The 15,926-nt window shown below is 53.7% G+C and overlaps 1 protein-coding gene across 2 annotated transcripts in view; it reads right to left on the reverse strand.

The window, feature by feature from the left end:
- CACNA1I (calcium voltage-gated channel subunit alpha1 I) overlaps nucleotides 1-15,926 on the reverse strand; it is a 119,212-nt gene that overhangs the window by 77,452 nt on the left and 25,834 nt on the right. For both annotated transcript variants that reach the window (XM_036891390.2, XM_036891388.2), the window contains exons 3-4: nucleotides 11,143-11,254; nucleotides 9,661-9,794 (exon numbers count right to left, since the gene is read on the reverse strand). In XM_036891390.2, the coding sequence (XP_036747285.2) occupies nucleotides 9,661-9,794; nucleotides 11,143-11,254 (246 nt within the window). The remainder of the gene's footprint in view (nucleotides 1-9,660; nucleotides 9,795-11,142; nucleotides 11,255-15,926) is intronic.

Consider the following 15,926-nt stretch of genomic DNA (forward strand, 5'->3'; position numbering starts at 1 on the left):
TCTATATGGAGCCAATATTCCCTTTGGGGCCACGGTCCCGTTTGCATTGGGTGGTTGTTGCTGGCAACTCAGTCCTGGCTGATTCAGTAGGGTTCCCTGACACTCTCTCTGGGCTTCACACACTAGGCCCCAGGGGAATGATGGGACCCACTGCAGATCTGGAAGCTGGGGCTCAGAAAGAGCGCAGGTCACATGGCCAGGTAATGTGGGATCCCAGAGCTCTGTATGACCCATCTCCCACCCCCCACCTCATCAGGCATCAGGCCAGGCCACCTTCTGGCTCATGGAGCACCCCCTCAGCTGGCCAGGGGCCCGGTAAGCACAACACACATGGCTGTGCCTGGAGTAGGGCCAATATCCCTGGGGGGCAGCAGTGCCCAGAGGTTAGAGGGTGGAGTCTGGGTTCTAAGCCCAGCTCTGCTGCTTGTGCACCCTGTGACCTTGAGCGAGTCACTGAACTGACCTCCCAGGGCGTGGGGAGGATGAAATGTGCTCACACATGGATTCAGGGCTTAGAACAGGGCCTGGCACAAGGAAGAGCCAAATAAGCACAGCTATTGTCATCACAGCCTCTTGGCTGCATCAGTTCACACTTGCCCCCAAGTCACAGGACACCTGCGTAAACCCTTCCCTGGATCCCACGTTCTGCCAGGGAAAATCCAGGCAGTAAGGTCCTCCGGAAACTCAGACCATGACCCCACCACTGCCTGCCATTTGCCCTGCATTCCAGAGACACCCAAACACCTCACATTCCCAGAGGGCACCATGCTGTTTTGTCTGCATGCCTTTGCGTTTGCCAGTCCATCCACCTGGAGCACCCTTCCAGGACTTCCAGGCCCTGCCCCCCAGGTACTCTCCTGCCCTGTGCCCTGCTCCGCCTCTATGAGGGCACATCTGGCTCTGAGGCATGCTCTGCCATGTCCCTGTGCCTCGGGGCAGGGCTGGCTCAGAGTCCCAGCTGGTCCACGGCACCCAGCCCAGGGCCTGGCTTGGAGGTGGGCTTCCCATGCTAGCTTGTCAAATAACTTGAGGGACAAAATCAGAAAAAAAGCTTGGAGCTGACAAGAAGCAACATGAAATGACTGAGATTTAACATCTTTCTAGGAAATACCCCTCCCAGGAGATGATTTCTGTGTGTTGCTGATAAAAATAGGGTGTTTCCTCAATGTTTGCGAGGGGCCCACAGGGGCTTTCTTAAAGTGCAATTTACGATGTAGCTAATGGAAGGAAGCTGAGATGCTGAAAATGGCAGATCATCTGTCAGGGGGCAGCTCTGTGACGACTCGGGCTTGTGATGGTTGATAACTAGACCACCAGCTAGCACCCCACCCCTAGCACACAGTAGGTGTTCAGTAGGGGGAGGGAGGAAGAAAATAACAGAAAGTGGGAATTAGGGGGTAATAACGTTGACCCTTGGCCTTGGTCAGTGCTTTCTGATTTATGGGTCATTTTCACTCATATTCTCACCCAAAAGACCAGAACAGGGGTTATTCAGCCCACCTGCCTGATAAAATTGATGCTCTGGAACCAACTCAGGCCAAGTTCAGAGTAAAGGGGGGATTTGGAGCCACAAAACTGAAGGAAGGGCTGCACAGACAGACCCTAGGCAGGTGGGATCCAGGGCGGCTCTGGGCCTCAGCAGCCTGAGACCCAGGACCTCCTCTTCACAAGGCTCCACTCGGGGGCCAGTCCTCCAGTGGCATCACCTCTGGGTAGAGGTGCCACCTAAACACAGGATGCCCAGTTAAGCTTGAACTTCATATAAACCACCATACGATTGCTTGATATATGTCCCAAAGATGCCTCCCATGAAATTTGACTCTTTTGCCAAAGTAGTCTTGGCACCGTGTCAGGTGGGCATGGCTGCGGGAAACCAGACACTCTGACTCTGCCAGAGCCTGGGGGAGATGTCTCTCTCAGGGGACTCACACTGCAGCTTTCTGGGAGCTGGTGTGGCTGCCCAAGTCCTCAGAAGAACATCAACTAGAATATTCTGGCATCTGAAAAGGTAAAACCCCTCATACTGTGAGTCAGCATGGGCTCTGCTGGCAAACATAGGGGAGCACATCCCAGCTCTGGTCCATACAGGCTGTGTGACTGGGGCAGGCTGCTCAGTCTCCCTGGGCCTCCATTTCCTTATCTGCAAACTGGGGTGAACCACCTCAAGTTCTCAGGACGGTGAGGATGTAAGAGCACCACACAGTAAGTAAACATTAGTTCTGGTAAACGGTGGTGTCGGCCTGCTACCCGGAGTTCCCTTCTCTATAGGAGAGTAACAGCCCTGGGATCTGCCAGGCCCATCCTCCCCACTCCCAGGCCAGGTGGCACAGAGGGGGCAGATCTCACACCGGTGGGAGGGGCGCCTTGACCTAGGTCTGACCAATCAGAACACTGTCTTATCCCGGCTACAGTGATTGGCTCAGGGATGGGCACATGACCCACACAGGCCAAGCCAAGCCAAGGGCTCTGCTGCACCCTGGAGTAGCTGCTAAAGGAAAGGAGTCTTCTGATGAGGCTGAAGGAGCAGGCAGTGCACCAGCCTTGACCCTGGAAGAAGGCTGCCAGGGACGGAGGTGGGTACAGGGGGCACATTGTCTGGTGGCATCTTTCAGGATTCTGGACCAAGCTGGACCTGAAGCCAGAGACCACCCCTCAGCTTTCAGGAAAAGAAATGATAAATCCCTTCACCATTGGAGGGTTCCTGGCCCGTGTAACTGAAAGTGCTGCCTGACTCATGACTGACTGGTGTCTGGTTTGTCAACCTGTGGCCTGAGAATCTCTGGTGACTCACCCTTCACCCTTCCCAGCATCGAGCATCCCGTTTCCATGGAAATGGATATGAGCAGTTATCCTCACTCTCCCCCTCTACTCTATATGCAAATGAGAAAACCATCCACACCAAGGTTGCCACTGGAACCTTCCCAGGTCTACACCCACCCAACAGCCAGTTCAGCTTCAAGAAAATGGCCCCAGATACCCTCTCTCCAGTGCCTGCACACAACAAATAGGAAAAAACATGTCACGGAGCCTCCCCCTCCCTGCTGGCCCAGGGCCAGGCTCTGCGGACTCCAGGATGGTGACTCAGCCTCAGCCCAGCCTTCAGAGTACCCAGCCTTCAGAGCCGCCAGATCTCTAGAGCCCAGGGTAAATCAGGCTGTAAAGTCACTGACAGCCAGGGGGTGTCCTGGCTGTGCTGACACGTGGCATGCTTCCTGACCCACAGATAATGCACAGAGAACCATGCAGGAGGGAGGCCAGCTCCCAAGGTCTCCACAAACAGCCCCAGTGATGACCCTCTGATGCCCATAACCATGGTCCACTGGCGAACTTGGGCCTCTGCAGGGCTTGCACAGGTGAGTGTGGGACTTCAGATGTCTCAACAGACCATGCAACCTGCCCGGTCAGCCCAGACAGAGCTCCCGAGGCTCCGACTAGTGCTTGGACACATGGCAGGGCCACAGCTTTAGCCAAGGCAGATGAAGAAACTCAGGCCCTAGGAGAGAAAAATGTGGCAGACTGAGAATTGCTCACCCAATATGCATTCTCTCTTTTTCCAATCTTGCCTAACCCCAGGGAGCAATTCTTGGGTGATTGCGACTAATTCAATGATGTTTTCTATTTTCCTAGTTTCCCTCGAGCTAAGAATGGCCACAAGATCCAGTTCTGGCCAAGTGTGCAGGAACAGGGAAAGGACCTAGGAAAGAAAATGTTCTTTCCCTGATCTAAGTAGGCAGGCCCAGCTGGCGGAGCCCTGACTGCCTTCATCCTTCCTTCCTTCAGCGCAGACACGACACCCACAGCGTCAGCAGCTGCCCTGTGACCATGAAAGAAAGGCCTGGGAAATCAGAAGGATGCCAGTCCCCACATCACAGAGCCATCACCAGTAACCACTGACCTCAGAACCTCATCTTGGGAAAAGCACCCCGGGATTTGCTTGAGCCACTGTTCATCAAGTTATCTGTTACTTGTAGCCAAATGCATTCCTGACGAATATACCCAGCAAGTTACACAGAACCAGGACTCAACCCCACCCCACCGAGCCAAACAACCTGGGTTCAACTCCTGGCTCTGCTCCTCACCAGCCCAGACCTCAGGCAGGTTCCCCCCGCCCCGGCACCATGCCTCATCTGTGAAATGGAACTGACCACAGTCCCTCCCTCACAGAGTTAGTCTGAAGATTAAACCAGATAATGCACAGCATCGGGCCCACACTGAGTACTCAGCACACAGTAGATGGTCTTATTTTTATCACACTCCATGATGATGCCTAAGAGGATACAATTCCCTTTGCTTTTTAAAGTTCCCCTGATGGGGCACTTTGGATAAAAGGAACCCTCAGCAAGCAACCTCACAGGGGATGTGCCTGCCTGATCTTTTTATAAAGCTCTGGTCCTGGGCTAAGGAACAATTCTCGTTTCCCAAGAGCCTGTAAGAGTCAAGTATTCCCCCCATGCGCACTCAGGAGAAGATGTCTCAAGATATGATAAACCTTGGCCCAGCCTCTCCTTCCCACTCCCTGGCCGAGGTGCTGAATTACTGACTGACGTTGCTGCTATTTGCGTTAATATTATTCATGATGATAGAAGTTCTTACAAGGAGCCTCCGCTTGTTCATGACAGTATGTCTACATGTCATGAGAATTAACTCAGATTCTGAACACAGATCAGAGATGGAACCTTCTCCATGTTTCTTTCCCTCGTACTTTCCAGAAGTGGGAATCATGGTCTCCATTTGAGGCGCTCCTGATGGGGACCATCGTGAGGGTCAAATGAACTAGACTCCCTGCGTCAGGGCTACCTAGGCTTTGGTTAGAATGCAGATTCCTAGGCCCTCTGTACCTGCTGGGTAAGATCCATGGGGTGAGGCCCAGAAATCCGCATTTCAATGTGTGCTCCCGTGCTCCTGTCACTCCTTACGTTTGGAGGAGCACTGAGAAGGGTGTGAGGCTGCCCACTCCCGATCTGCTCACACTCGGCCCTCGGCTGCTCCGTTTCCCACACGGGACCCTCTCTGGGATGCCGGCACAGGTGGAAGCTTCCAGGGGCTTTGCAGCTCAAGGTGGTTCCTGTGACCTGTACTGGCCCCGTCCTTGGGAAAGCTCTGGCTCAGCCTCATTCCGGCGAGGTCCTTGCAACCCAGCGCTCAAGCCCTGCTTCACCCCAGAGACCTGTCTTTGGAAGTCTGGGGAAAGCTTTTGACAGAGGGGCCCAGGCCCCTCCCCAAAGCTGGCAAGGGCCATTTCATGATTTTGGTCAGGGGAGAGGGTAGAATTACCTGCATGGTGCTCCAAGGAAGATAAAGAAGGTAAAGAATATCTCAAGGTCAACAAGAATGTCATTGAGTATTTCATGACCTCCTAATGGATGGAGGCAGAAAAGTGTAGCTTAAGTAAGAAGGTGGGGTGGGTTTCAACTGTTACCCAGTGGTTACCAGGCTCTGTCACACACTGGAAGACAGCCTCACTCTCCTGGGCAATCAAGCAGAGGAAGTGAATGTAAGCAGTGAATCAGGACTCTGAGAGATCGTTGTAAGATGAAATTAATAGCAATAAAATCAACCTTTGGTATTCGTGAGTTAAAAACAAAATCAACTGTGTTTAGTTCCAGGATGGGAGAGACTTGGCTTGGAGGGTGAACACAACCTGGGGGTGGCAGGAAGCACAGCCCCTCAACAGGTCACCACAATCCTTCATGGCATGGGGACAAGGGCGGCCCATTCTTCTAGTCCCACAAGTTATCATTGGGAGGTTGGGGTCCTGCTCCCCAGCCAGGGACCCAGTCTGAAATAAGTCCAGCAGATGAAGCCACCTCACCTGTCCTCTGACAAACGGTGGGAAGTGTTGGAGACATTTCATGTGGACAAAGGGAGACTCAGGGAGGAAAGGAGCCCCTCCAGCAAGCCCTGGGCCCCCCATGTGATCAGGCCCCTCTGCCTCTCTCTAGCTTCACCTCTCAGCACCCACCCATCCCAGGATCCCTGGGCTCCAACATCCCCCACCGTCCCCTCTGCATGCTGCCCCCTCTACCTGAGATACCCTTCCCCACCATCTGGCCTGCTCAGCTTTTTACCCCAGGCCTCTTTCCCTCAGGGAGGCATACACTACCCCTGCCCCCAATAAACCAGGTCCATATTCCATGACCTCGTGGTCCTCTATACTTCTCTGCAACAGCGTTGATTTAGAATCTGTTTTATATCCGTTTTCTAAACCATGAGCCCCAGGAGATCACATGACTTGTTCATCTCAAGTTCCCAGAGCCCAGCACAAGGCTTGGCATGTAGCAAGTGCTCAATAAATGCTGATATTGTGAATGAATGTTCCCATCAGGTGGAAGCTACCAGAAGACAAATTTCCACTCAGTGAAAGAAAGAACTTCCTAGCACATTAGGGTGTCCTGATTTGGGACCGGCTGCCTTGTGAGTTCCCCAAATGGCGGCATGTGAGCTCAGTGGATGTGGAGATAAAGGCTCTGACCTCTAAGAAACCTTCCAGTGTGGAGGTTCTGTCTCCTCCACAGCTTAAACAAGGAGCCAGTAATTTGGGGTAGGGGAGGAGCAGGAAGGAAGAAAACATCCTTGGTGTGTCAGGCCCGTTACTTGGGAAACAGAACATTTATAGCACCAAGCCTGGGTGGGGCTGGGTGGTGGCTGGGCTCTGGAGCCTAGTTTTGTGGCTTCCCATCCTGCCCTCGGCACCCACGCCATCCCTAGGCACCAAGGACAGGGGGACCTTGAGCACCAGGTAGGTCTGAGTCACCTGAGTGTATTCTTCACTCTGGCAAAAAAGTCTGTCGAACCTGCCCCGCAGCCAGGACCAGATACATAATTTGTGGGGCCCAGTGTAAATGAACATGCAGGGCCCCTGGTTCAGGTCATGCTCTGGGTTTCAAAATGAGCATTAAGTCAAGCGTGGAGCCCTGTGCAACTGCACATGTGCCAGCCAGCCTCACTCACCTCCAGGGGAACCCAGGGACCCCCACCCCATTCTGCTCCTACCCCAGGGACCAAGGGAAGATATGAAACTGGGACCTTGCCACATGCTGAAGCCAGGGTGGCTCCTCACTCTGCTCAAATTAGATCCTAATTGTCTTTATAATTAAGAGCAGACAGGAAGACCACTGAGCAATAGAAGAGACTGGTGAAGGCAAAAGGGCAGGGCGGGGGCACTTTGGGGGCAATGAGTGGGGCCAGGAAAGCAGCTGACTTCCCGGAAACAGGAGTCAAGAAAAATTACCCCAAAACTTGGACATAAAGCAAAGGGAGGGCAGTATTTCTCCCTCTGTCATTTTGGAGCAATATCTAACAGACCCACCTAGGGATTACTTTATTACCTAAGGGAATATACTCTTATTTGATTCACTATTTATTGTTAATTAAAGGTTTGACTGCTGTGAAACTGCATGTTAACATTTAGATTTTTGTGAGTGATTTCTGCCCAATAGAAAGGAAACCCCAAAGGTCATGATTTTATGACCCTGCAGGTCATTAACCAGCTTTGAGACCAACCTAACCTCTCTCATTCTCTCCGTTCTTTCTCCAACACCTGTTCTCCTAATTTACTGATTACCATCCTGCTGGTTCCTCACTAATGAGTTGAATATATCCAGGGTACCCGTTCCTTCTAAGATTTGTGTAAGGGTCCTTTTTTTTTTCACCTTTTTGGAAATTATACTTTGACTTCAGGATTAGGAAAGGACTTTTAAGAAGCCTAATTAGTCTCCATAAGGAAGTTGAGTGAATATTGCATCCATAAAATAAGAACAGGCCCAAGCTGCTCTGAAAAGTAAGAAATCCAAGAACAAGAAGGGATCTGGGGAATTCACAGGATGCAGAGGAGATGATCAATTCCAACAGCGGCAGCAAACAGAGCAAAGGACATTGTTAGTGAGTCAAAGGACCTAATCAAGAAATTCTCTCCTAGTGCAGATGAAATCTGTGACAGAAAAAGGAACAATGTAGAGAATAGACAGAGGAGGGAAATATCCATCTAATAGGAATTCTAGGAATGAGCAGAGAAAAATGGACAATAACCAAAGAATAAAAGAATATCCTCCCGATCTGAAGAATACCCTAGTCTTGAGTTCTAAAAGGCCCCATAGGGAGCAATCTTACACCCAGACCTCCCCGAGTCAACTGCCTGAATTCCGAAGGTGAGGAGAAAACCCCACCAGCTTCTAACGAGGAAAAAGCAGGTTGTCTGCCAAGAAGGAAGAATCTGATCTGTGCTGGGCCCCCTGCAATACTACACTGTGGATTTGGGTGGTGCTGCTATAGGCAGGGCTTTGAGGGAGGAAAATGATGACTCTAGAACTGTGTAGACAAAAGCTGTCTTTCACACCCAAAGATCAAAGGCATTTATGTCAGCACAGGCAAGACTGAAAAATGACACTACTCATACACTTTTTCTTAAAACAAAAAAACAAAACAAAACAAAACCTACTTAAAGATGTCCTCCAGCCAAACCCACAATAAGAATGAGAATCAAGAATTGACAAAGGGGTGACAGCGTTCACAAGAAACCATATGAATCTATACCTTCTAAGCAGGTCTAAAGAATGGCTGACAGTGTGACTGACTACAGTTCTTAAGAAAGGATGCTTGGAAGAGGTGTAACATTTTTTAAACACTAGTGGACAAATCATTTCACTTCAGAACATGTCTGTGGAATTGAGACATGGTGGTCCTGATTCCCCATCTCAGCCATGCATCTATCCAACCCTTTCTGCCCCTTCTCAATGGCATCTGACACACACACATGTGAACACATGCACACTCACATAGACACACATGCACACTGATACATTCACACACACAGGCCTCCCGCCTTTTTCTCTCCCCTTTCTCACCTCTGCCAAATTGACGTGGGGCGTGGTTAAACGTGCTCATCCTTCAGTGCCCAGTGCCTGTTTGTGTGTTACCTCCTCAGGAAAGTCCTCAAGTACCCGAGCTTCCAGCCTGGCCCAGAGATGTCTGAGCCACAACCCTTTACCCAGAGCCCTCATCTCAGTGTGTGTGACCTGTCCTGTGTCTGCGTTTTCTGTCCCCATGTCCTTTATGTAGTACAGTGCTGACACTCAGCAGGAGCTCATCCCACCCCTGGCTGCTGGATGAATGCACAGATGGACCACGAGCCTGGTCCCACCCAGGCAAGCAGGAACAAGGCCTCCTGATGAGCTAAGTTGCGACCTGGCCTCTCTCTGATCATAGCTTGTGTCTTAGCAGAAGTAAGCACAGTTTGGGGTCAGACAGCACTTGAGTCTGTGCTGTACCTCGAACTTGATGAGTGATCTAGGATAATAACAAAAATAGCTAGCATTTTTATTGGGTGCTCATTTTGATGCACCTATAATAATTAACCCCACTTTAAAGATGAGGAAACTGAGGCTAAGAGAGGTTAACTGGCTTTCTCAAGGTCAGTTAGTGTAAAACAGACCCAGTGTCAGCAGACAGTGCAGGAGGACACACAACCCACCAGAGTGCGGAGGAGGGAATGCCTGTCTGGGCCGCTCGGCAGAGGCATCGTTCCTCCCACCCCAAGGTGTCCACGAGCGCCGTGTGCACTACCACACAGCTTTGTGATTATCACCAAGAAGCCCTACAAATCATTTAAATCATGTTTGGTGTACACCAGAGGCTAAGACCTATCTGGTGTACACTACATACCCTGCCATGACAATGAAGAAATCCAGTCGGTTCCATGTGTCCCCAAGGTAGCATTTCTTGCCAAAAATGCCCAAGGCCACCATCTTGAGCACCATCTCCATGGCAAAGAAGACGAAGATGAAGTCATCGAAGACCTGCAAGGGCAAGAGGAGGGCAAGAAACAAGGGGTGGTATGAAGTTCCAGGACAGGACCTGGGGTTGGAGCCACAGCATGAGGCGGGGACGCGGGCAAGGACACAAGGGCCTGGGAGAGACCTGGAAACTTCCTTTGGTAGGAAGAGAACCTCAGAGATCCTGGTCCAATGCAGTCATTTCACAGCTGAGGAGACTGGGGCCCAGAGAGGAGAATGAACTTGACCAAGGTCATACAGCCCATTGTATTTGTTCCCTAAAACAGGCGTAATAACAAGGGAGCCATATGGGGGCAGGGCAAAGCGCTCTCCCTAGTAATTGCCAAGCGCCAAGCAAGACACTTGACCTGCATTCGCTTTTCTAATTCTCACAATGACCCTACAGATAGCCCCATTTTACAGGTAAGGAAACAGACTCAGAGAGGTTAAGGGGCTTGCCTCAGGTCACACAGAAGTTAGGTGGCAGAACCAGAACTGAAGTCCAGGTCTATCTGACTCCAATGCCCCATGGAAGGCATTTTCTCAAAACAGGCCTGACACCACTAGCCCCACCGTGCCCCCAGCCACAGAGTTCAGTGGTTCTTCTGTTCACAAAGGAGGCCCCAGTGTGGCCTAACCATGGGCTCAGGGGAGAGTGTAGGTATATAGGTCCTCGGGTGAGGACAGGGCCTGGGGGCACTTCTCTGTTCAAGGATCATGAGGGCACCAGTCAATTCAATTCAACAAATAGGTGCTGAGACAGAGGCTGGTCAGGGACACGAGGTGAGTCCTTTGTGAACTCACCACCTATTCAGGAAGCCAGCCAGGTACCCGCTGAAGCTAATCACTTCTAACTCCACCCAGGAGCTGAGGCTGGCAGAGCGACTTGTTACCCACTCAGACCCCAGACCCATCCCAGAGATTCTGACTCAGCAGGTTTGGGACAGACCAGGCGGTAGGATCTTTAACCAGTGCCCCGGGAGATTCTGAGGCCCTGAGCTATGTGGGAACTGCTGAGGCCTGTGGAAACACAGGAGGCAGAGGGCAATTCCTCCTGGAAGGAATCTGGCTCTCCCAGAGAGATGGCACTGTTTCCACATCTGTAAAATGGGTATAACCCTAATACCCTGCACTTCCGGTAGACATGCACTGCACTGGGTCACGCAGATACCAAAGGTTAGGTCCCCCACCTGGGACCGTGGAGACAGAAACAGGAGAGGCTCTGCAGGTCCGCTCCTAAAGGGCAGGGAGAGCAAGTCACGAGCAGGACCTTTACTCCCAGAACCCTGGGGAGCGAAGGGCAGGCTTTAGGCAGAGGAGTGTCAGGGTCATTTGTGCTCTACTGGCACAGGGGTGGGGAGGGAGGCCTCACCTGCAGAATCTTGCAGCGGTCCGACAGGCAGTCCATGTCATCGCACGGCTGGTACATGCCAAGTGTCACACAGTTCAGCAGGATCACCAGCATGCTGACACACTCAAACCACGTGCACACTAAGTTAAGGACAAACGGTAGGCGGGGCTGTGGCCTTGAGCATTTGAGTGCGCCCTGGAATGATCTATGCCCACCCACCAGAAACACAGACAAACACGCATTCCCCTCCAGGTGCCTTCCCCGAATGGGTCTATGCCCAAGTTTTCAAAGCCACTGGAGAATGTGGAGCCAGCCTACTCGCCTCACAACAGACATGGCTGCCCATGCCAGGCCCACCAGAGACCCCACAACCCACAAAGCCTGCCAGAACCCCCTTGCACCCCCTTGCCCTGGCCTGAGAGTTCCTCTCTGGCCCAGGAAGGGAGAGGTCTGCAGAGGCCCAGCTGGCAGTCCATTCATTTCTGGACTATCTATCTTTGCCCCTCCACCTCCTACCACCTCCCTCTGTCACATGCCCCCTCTGACTCTGCCAAGGTTTGGAGCTGGCACCTTCCGAGGGCCCATCCAGTGTGTGTAACTGGCTGGACGCCCCTAACCTGTCCCATCGCCAGGGTTAGAACTCATTGCCAGACTCCAGAATGCCTGTGCCTAGGTCATGCCCGGCCCCTGCACCGAGCCAGGTGCACCGACCCTCCACGGGTCCGGCCAGGCAGAAAGTCTCCTGCAGCCACCAGCTTTGGGCAGAGCCTCTGGGGCAGGTGCTTGGGTCCAGGCAGAGGGGGCTCCCCCTGCTCCCCATCCCTGCCCCCATCAGGCTGCTCTCCTCATGAACACCCTGCTCCTTCCTGACCGACTTCTGCCCAGGCTTAGAACACAGCCCACTGCTGTCTGGTCCCACCATTCCCAACCCACCTAGAGCCATAGAAGAGGCCACAGGGGCTTCAGGGCCCCAGTCACTCACAGCCCCCACCGCTTCTACACAGACGAGAAAGCTGATGCGTGTTCAAATCCCCCAAAATGCCGCCCACCTTGACAGAGTCTCAGGGTCTCAGAAAATCTGAGTTGGAGAGAGGGTGACCCAAATGGACTGAGGCAGGTTCTGTAAGAGCAGGGTGCTGACAGACTCACCATACACTGCGTACGCATCCCCCCTTCCTGCCCCCGAGATTGCAGTAGGGAACAGGAGGGCAATGCTGGTGCTGTACGGGCAGGAAACCAGGGGCCTGCATTTGAACTCCAGCTGCAGCCCTGACTGGCTCTGGGGTCTCACGCAAGTCGCTTCCATCTCTGAACCTCTGCAAGCTCCCAACTGGAGAACCAGGAGCCTCCTCGCCGGCCCCACCGGGTCTGCTCTGGCCCCTCTGGTCCACCCTCCCTGCAGCAGCACTGAGCTGTTGACAAGATGAGTGAGATCACCACTCACCCCTGCTCAAACCCTGCCCTGGTCCCCTGTCTCTCTCTCTCCAAAAACCTCAAAGCCTTCTCTGTGGTCCGCAAGGCCCCACCTCCCAGCCCCAACATCGCATGCCCTGCCCTCGCCCTGGCTCCTTCCCCTCCGGCCTCACAGGCCTCTGGCTGCTCCTCAGACACACCGGGCACATGCACCCCAGGGCCTTTGCACATGCTGTTCCCTACCTAGGAGACTTCTCAAGAACCTCAAGGGCTGCTCTTTCTGACTCTGCAGCTTCACTGTGACCTTCTCTGAGAAGTCCCCACCCAACTTCTCCGCCCCCACCCCCACCTCTCCCAGCTTTACGGTCTTCTGAGCACTTGGGCCCTCAAGTTGTTTGGTTGACATGCTTCTTGTCTTCATCCACAGCTAGAAGCTACTGCCAAGGGGACAGGGGCTTTGCGTTCACAGCTCTAACACCGAGAGGCATCTAGTAGGAACCCAATAAACATTACATGAATAAGTAAATCTCTATGGGCCCTGCCCACTCAGACATGCAGCGATTCTTGAGTGTCTCCAAATGAGACCCCTGCCCTTCAGTACAAAGCCCTTGCTCTAAGCTCAGATGTAGCTGCACCAGCCAGACCCTCACCAGACCCCACCCAGCGGCGGGTGAGCACCTCTTGCCTCCTAGGAAACTGACCTGGTTTCCCTGGCAACAGCCTCCCTCTCATCCCCAGGCCCTGGCTCACCTTGGATGCTGCCTTCCTTCCAGCCTCCCCCAGACCCTCCTCACCCAGCCCTGCTCCTTCCTGCCCCCCAACCCCGCTGCCACTCTCCCGCCACAGCCTGTAATTAATTCCAGTTGCTGCCAGGGCCCCCTTCTAGCCTGAGCATCGCTCCAACGGCAGCTTCATCATTAATTAACTTTTTGAAGTTCAAACGTTCTAATTACCAGCGAACGTCCCCCATCCCCCTTGCCTTTTCCCCCTGCCTGTCAGGCTCTTTCTCCTGCCAGCTGCCTCCTCTACTCCTTTGCCCTTCCTGCCAGTTTCAGTTCAAAGTGCACTTAGCACGTGTTTCCCAGGAGCTTGGCACCCCATTTCTTCCTCACCAGGGCTCTGAGCGGTGGAGGTCAGCAGGCCCATTTTACAGATGAAGAAAACTGAGGCTCAGAGAAACTAGGGGAACCTCCTCGGTCATGCAGCTGGGAAGTACCAGAGCCGATATTCACACCAGGCCTACTGGGCTCCAGGGTCAGCGTTCTCTGTGGCTCACGGCCTGTCCCTGCCTGTGACTTCCCTCTCCTGCCCCTGAAGCCCCAGCCTACCCTCACCCTCAGCACCGTTCACCTGGACCCTGCACAGCCCCCTCCCCAGGCCCCCAAGCTCTGGTCTTTGCCCCTTCAGTCTGCCCCACACACTTGCTGTGTGCCCGACACTGTCTTAACACTTTGCGGATGTCACCTCATTTAATCCGCACAGTGCTGCATAAGCCCCATGTACAAATGAAGAAAGTGAGACCCCGAGGGGAACATGATTTGCCCAAGGTTACCAACTGGAAACAGGCAGAGCTGAGATACAAAAACAGAGCCTGCCTTTCTTGCCCCGAAGCCACTTGCCACGGCCAGATTAATCTGCCTGAAGCACAACTCTGATTATGCCTCGCCCCTGCTCAGAAACCTTCCATGGCTCCCCATCACCTTCCCAAACCTGACATCCAAGGTCTCCAGCACACTGACTTCAGTGACCTCTTCTGGCCTTATCTCCCACTGGCCTTGGCACACACTGAACTTCTTGCTGTCCCCAAGCATATCCTTCCATGCAGTTCCTTCTACCATCTCTACCAAACTCCTACTCATCCTTCACAACCCAGTTCATTTGTCACTTCTTCTGAAGCTTCCCTTGAAGCTCCTTCCCCCATTTACAAGGTGGTGGCCCAGCTTCCTCTCTGGAAGTACTCCCTCTGCACCTAGTCTAGCTCCCTCCTATCACAGTGATGAACTGGGCAGTAACCGTGACTACGGCATGCCAGGTCCCCGGGGACACAGCCCTGGCTCTAACACAGCCCACTGGGGACAGATGGGGAAAACAGGCCTGGAGAGCTGGAGTGACCTGCCAAAGGTCACACAGTCGGTGAGCTGCCCAAACGGTTCTGTGGTTCCTGCAGCCGGTGGGTGGCGCTGCGAGTTGCTCACCCAGCTCTCCCGCTGCACTGAATCCTCAAGGGCGCAGATGGAGCGGCTTTCACCTCTAGATTGCTCAGCTCCAGACATCCAGAGACGGACTCAGCCCTGCCCCAAGGCACTCGGGGAAATCCCAGATGGCAGAGTCTGGGTCCTCTCCAAGAGCCTGTGAGGCTCAGAAGTCAGGCCAGAGCTGGCGGCGCTGCCTGCGGTTCCTGACACACTCCCCACTGGGCTGGGGATCAAAGGCACCGGCCCTCCCTGAAGCTGACCCAGGCCACGTAGCAGGGGAATGGAGCCTGTCAGAGGGAGTCAAGGTCTCAGGCCGAGCCACTCCGTAGCCTGACCCAAGGCCTGATGCCCCCACCATCAATCGCAGGCACTGGGGAACTCTGTGATGAGGGCCAGGCGGAGCTCCAGGGGGCTGGGACAACCTGAGGGAGGGCAGAGGCCCAAGATGGTAGTACAGGGCTTTCTGGGTCACAGGGCAGGCAAGGGCTTGAGTGCTGGCTCCGCGAGGGTGGGCACCCTTGGCTCCGCATTGTCTTTCAGAGAAACTCAGTCCCCCACCTGGCACCCAAGGCCCTGCGGCTGGGACTCACCACCTTGCCTGACTCGTCACCCAGACCCTTACTCTTGTCAGGGTCACAGACAACTGCACTGAGTCCTCAGAGAGCAACCGACCCAACCACCCACAGCACCCATGGAAACAGGGGCAGAGTCATCCCAGCAACATGGAGAGCCTGACACGAGACCCACACCCACAAGGGCCCGGAGCCACAGCTGGGTTTCAGACCCACACCAAAACCCCAGTTCCCTGAACACATGGGCTGCACATGGGCAGCGCCCCTTCTGCACTGCCACATGCAGGCACTTGAAGCCGATTAGCTCCCCGATGGGCAGCCTTGGGCACCTTAGAGGAACAGAGACCGGGAACTAGGTCAGTGATGATCCAATCCATCGTTTTCTCAGCAGGCCAGCTAGGGGAGAAAACCAACCCAAGGGCCCCAGGGGCTGCAGAGCCAACCCCACCACACTACCCAGCCAGGAGCTGGCCCACCCAACAGCCCCCACTGCACCCCACTGCTCCGCTCAGTGTCTCCTATGGTCCCCTGTGGCCTCAGGGCCCAGCGTGAATTAATGAACACATATTGAGCACCTGCTGTGTGCCAGGCACTGGATGAACAACAGCAATAATGGTCAGAATGG

Source organism: Manis pentadactyla, chromosome 10, assembly GCF_030020395.1.
Source record: "Manis pentadactyla isolate mManPen7 chromosome 10, mManPen7.hap1, whole genome shotgun sequence".
Taxonomy (NCBI): Eukaryota; Metazoa; Chordata; class Mammalia; order Pholidota; family Manidae; genus Manis; species Manis pentadactyla.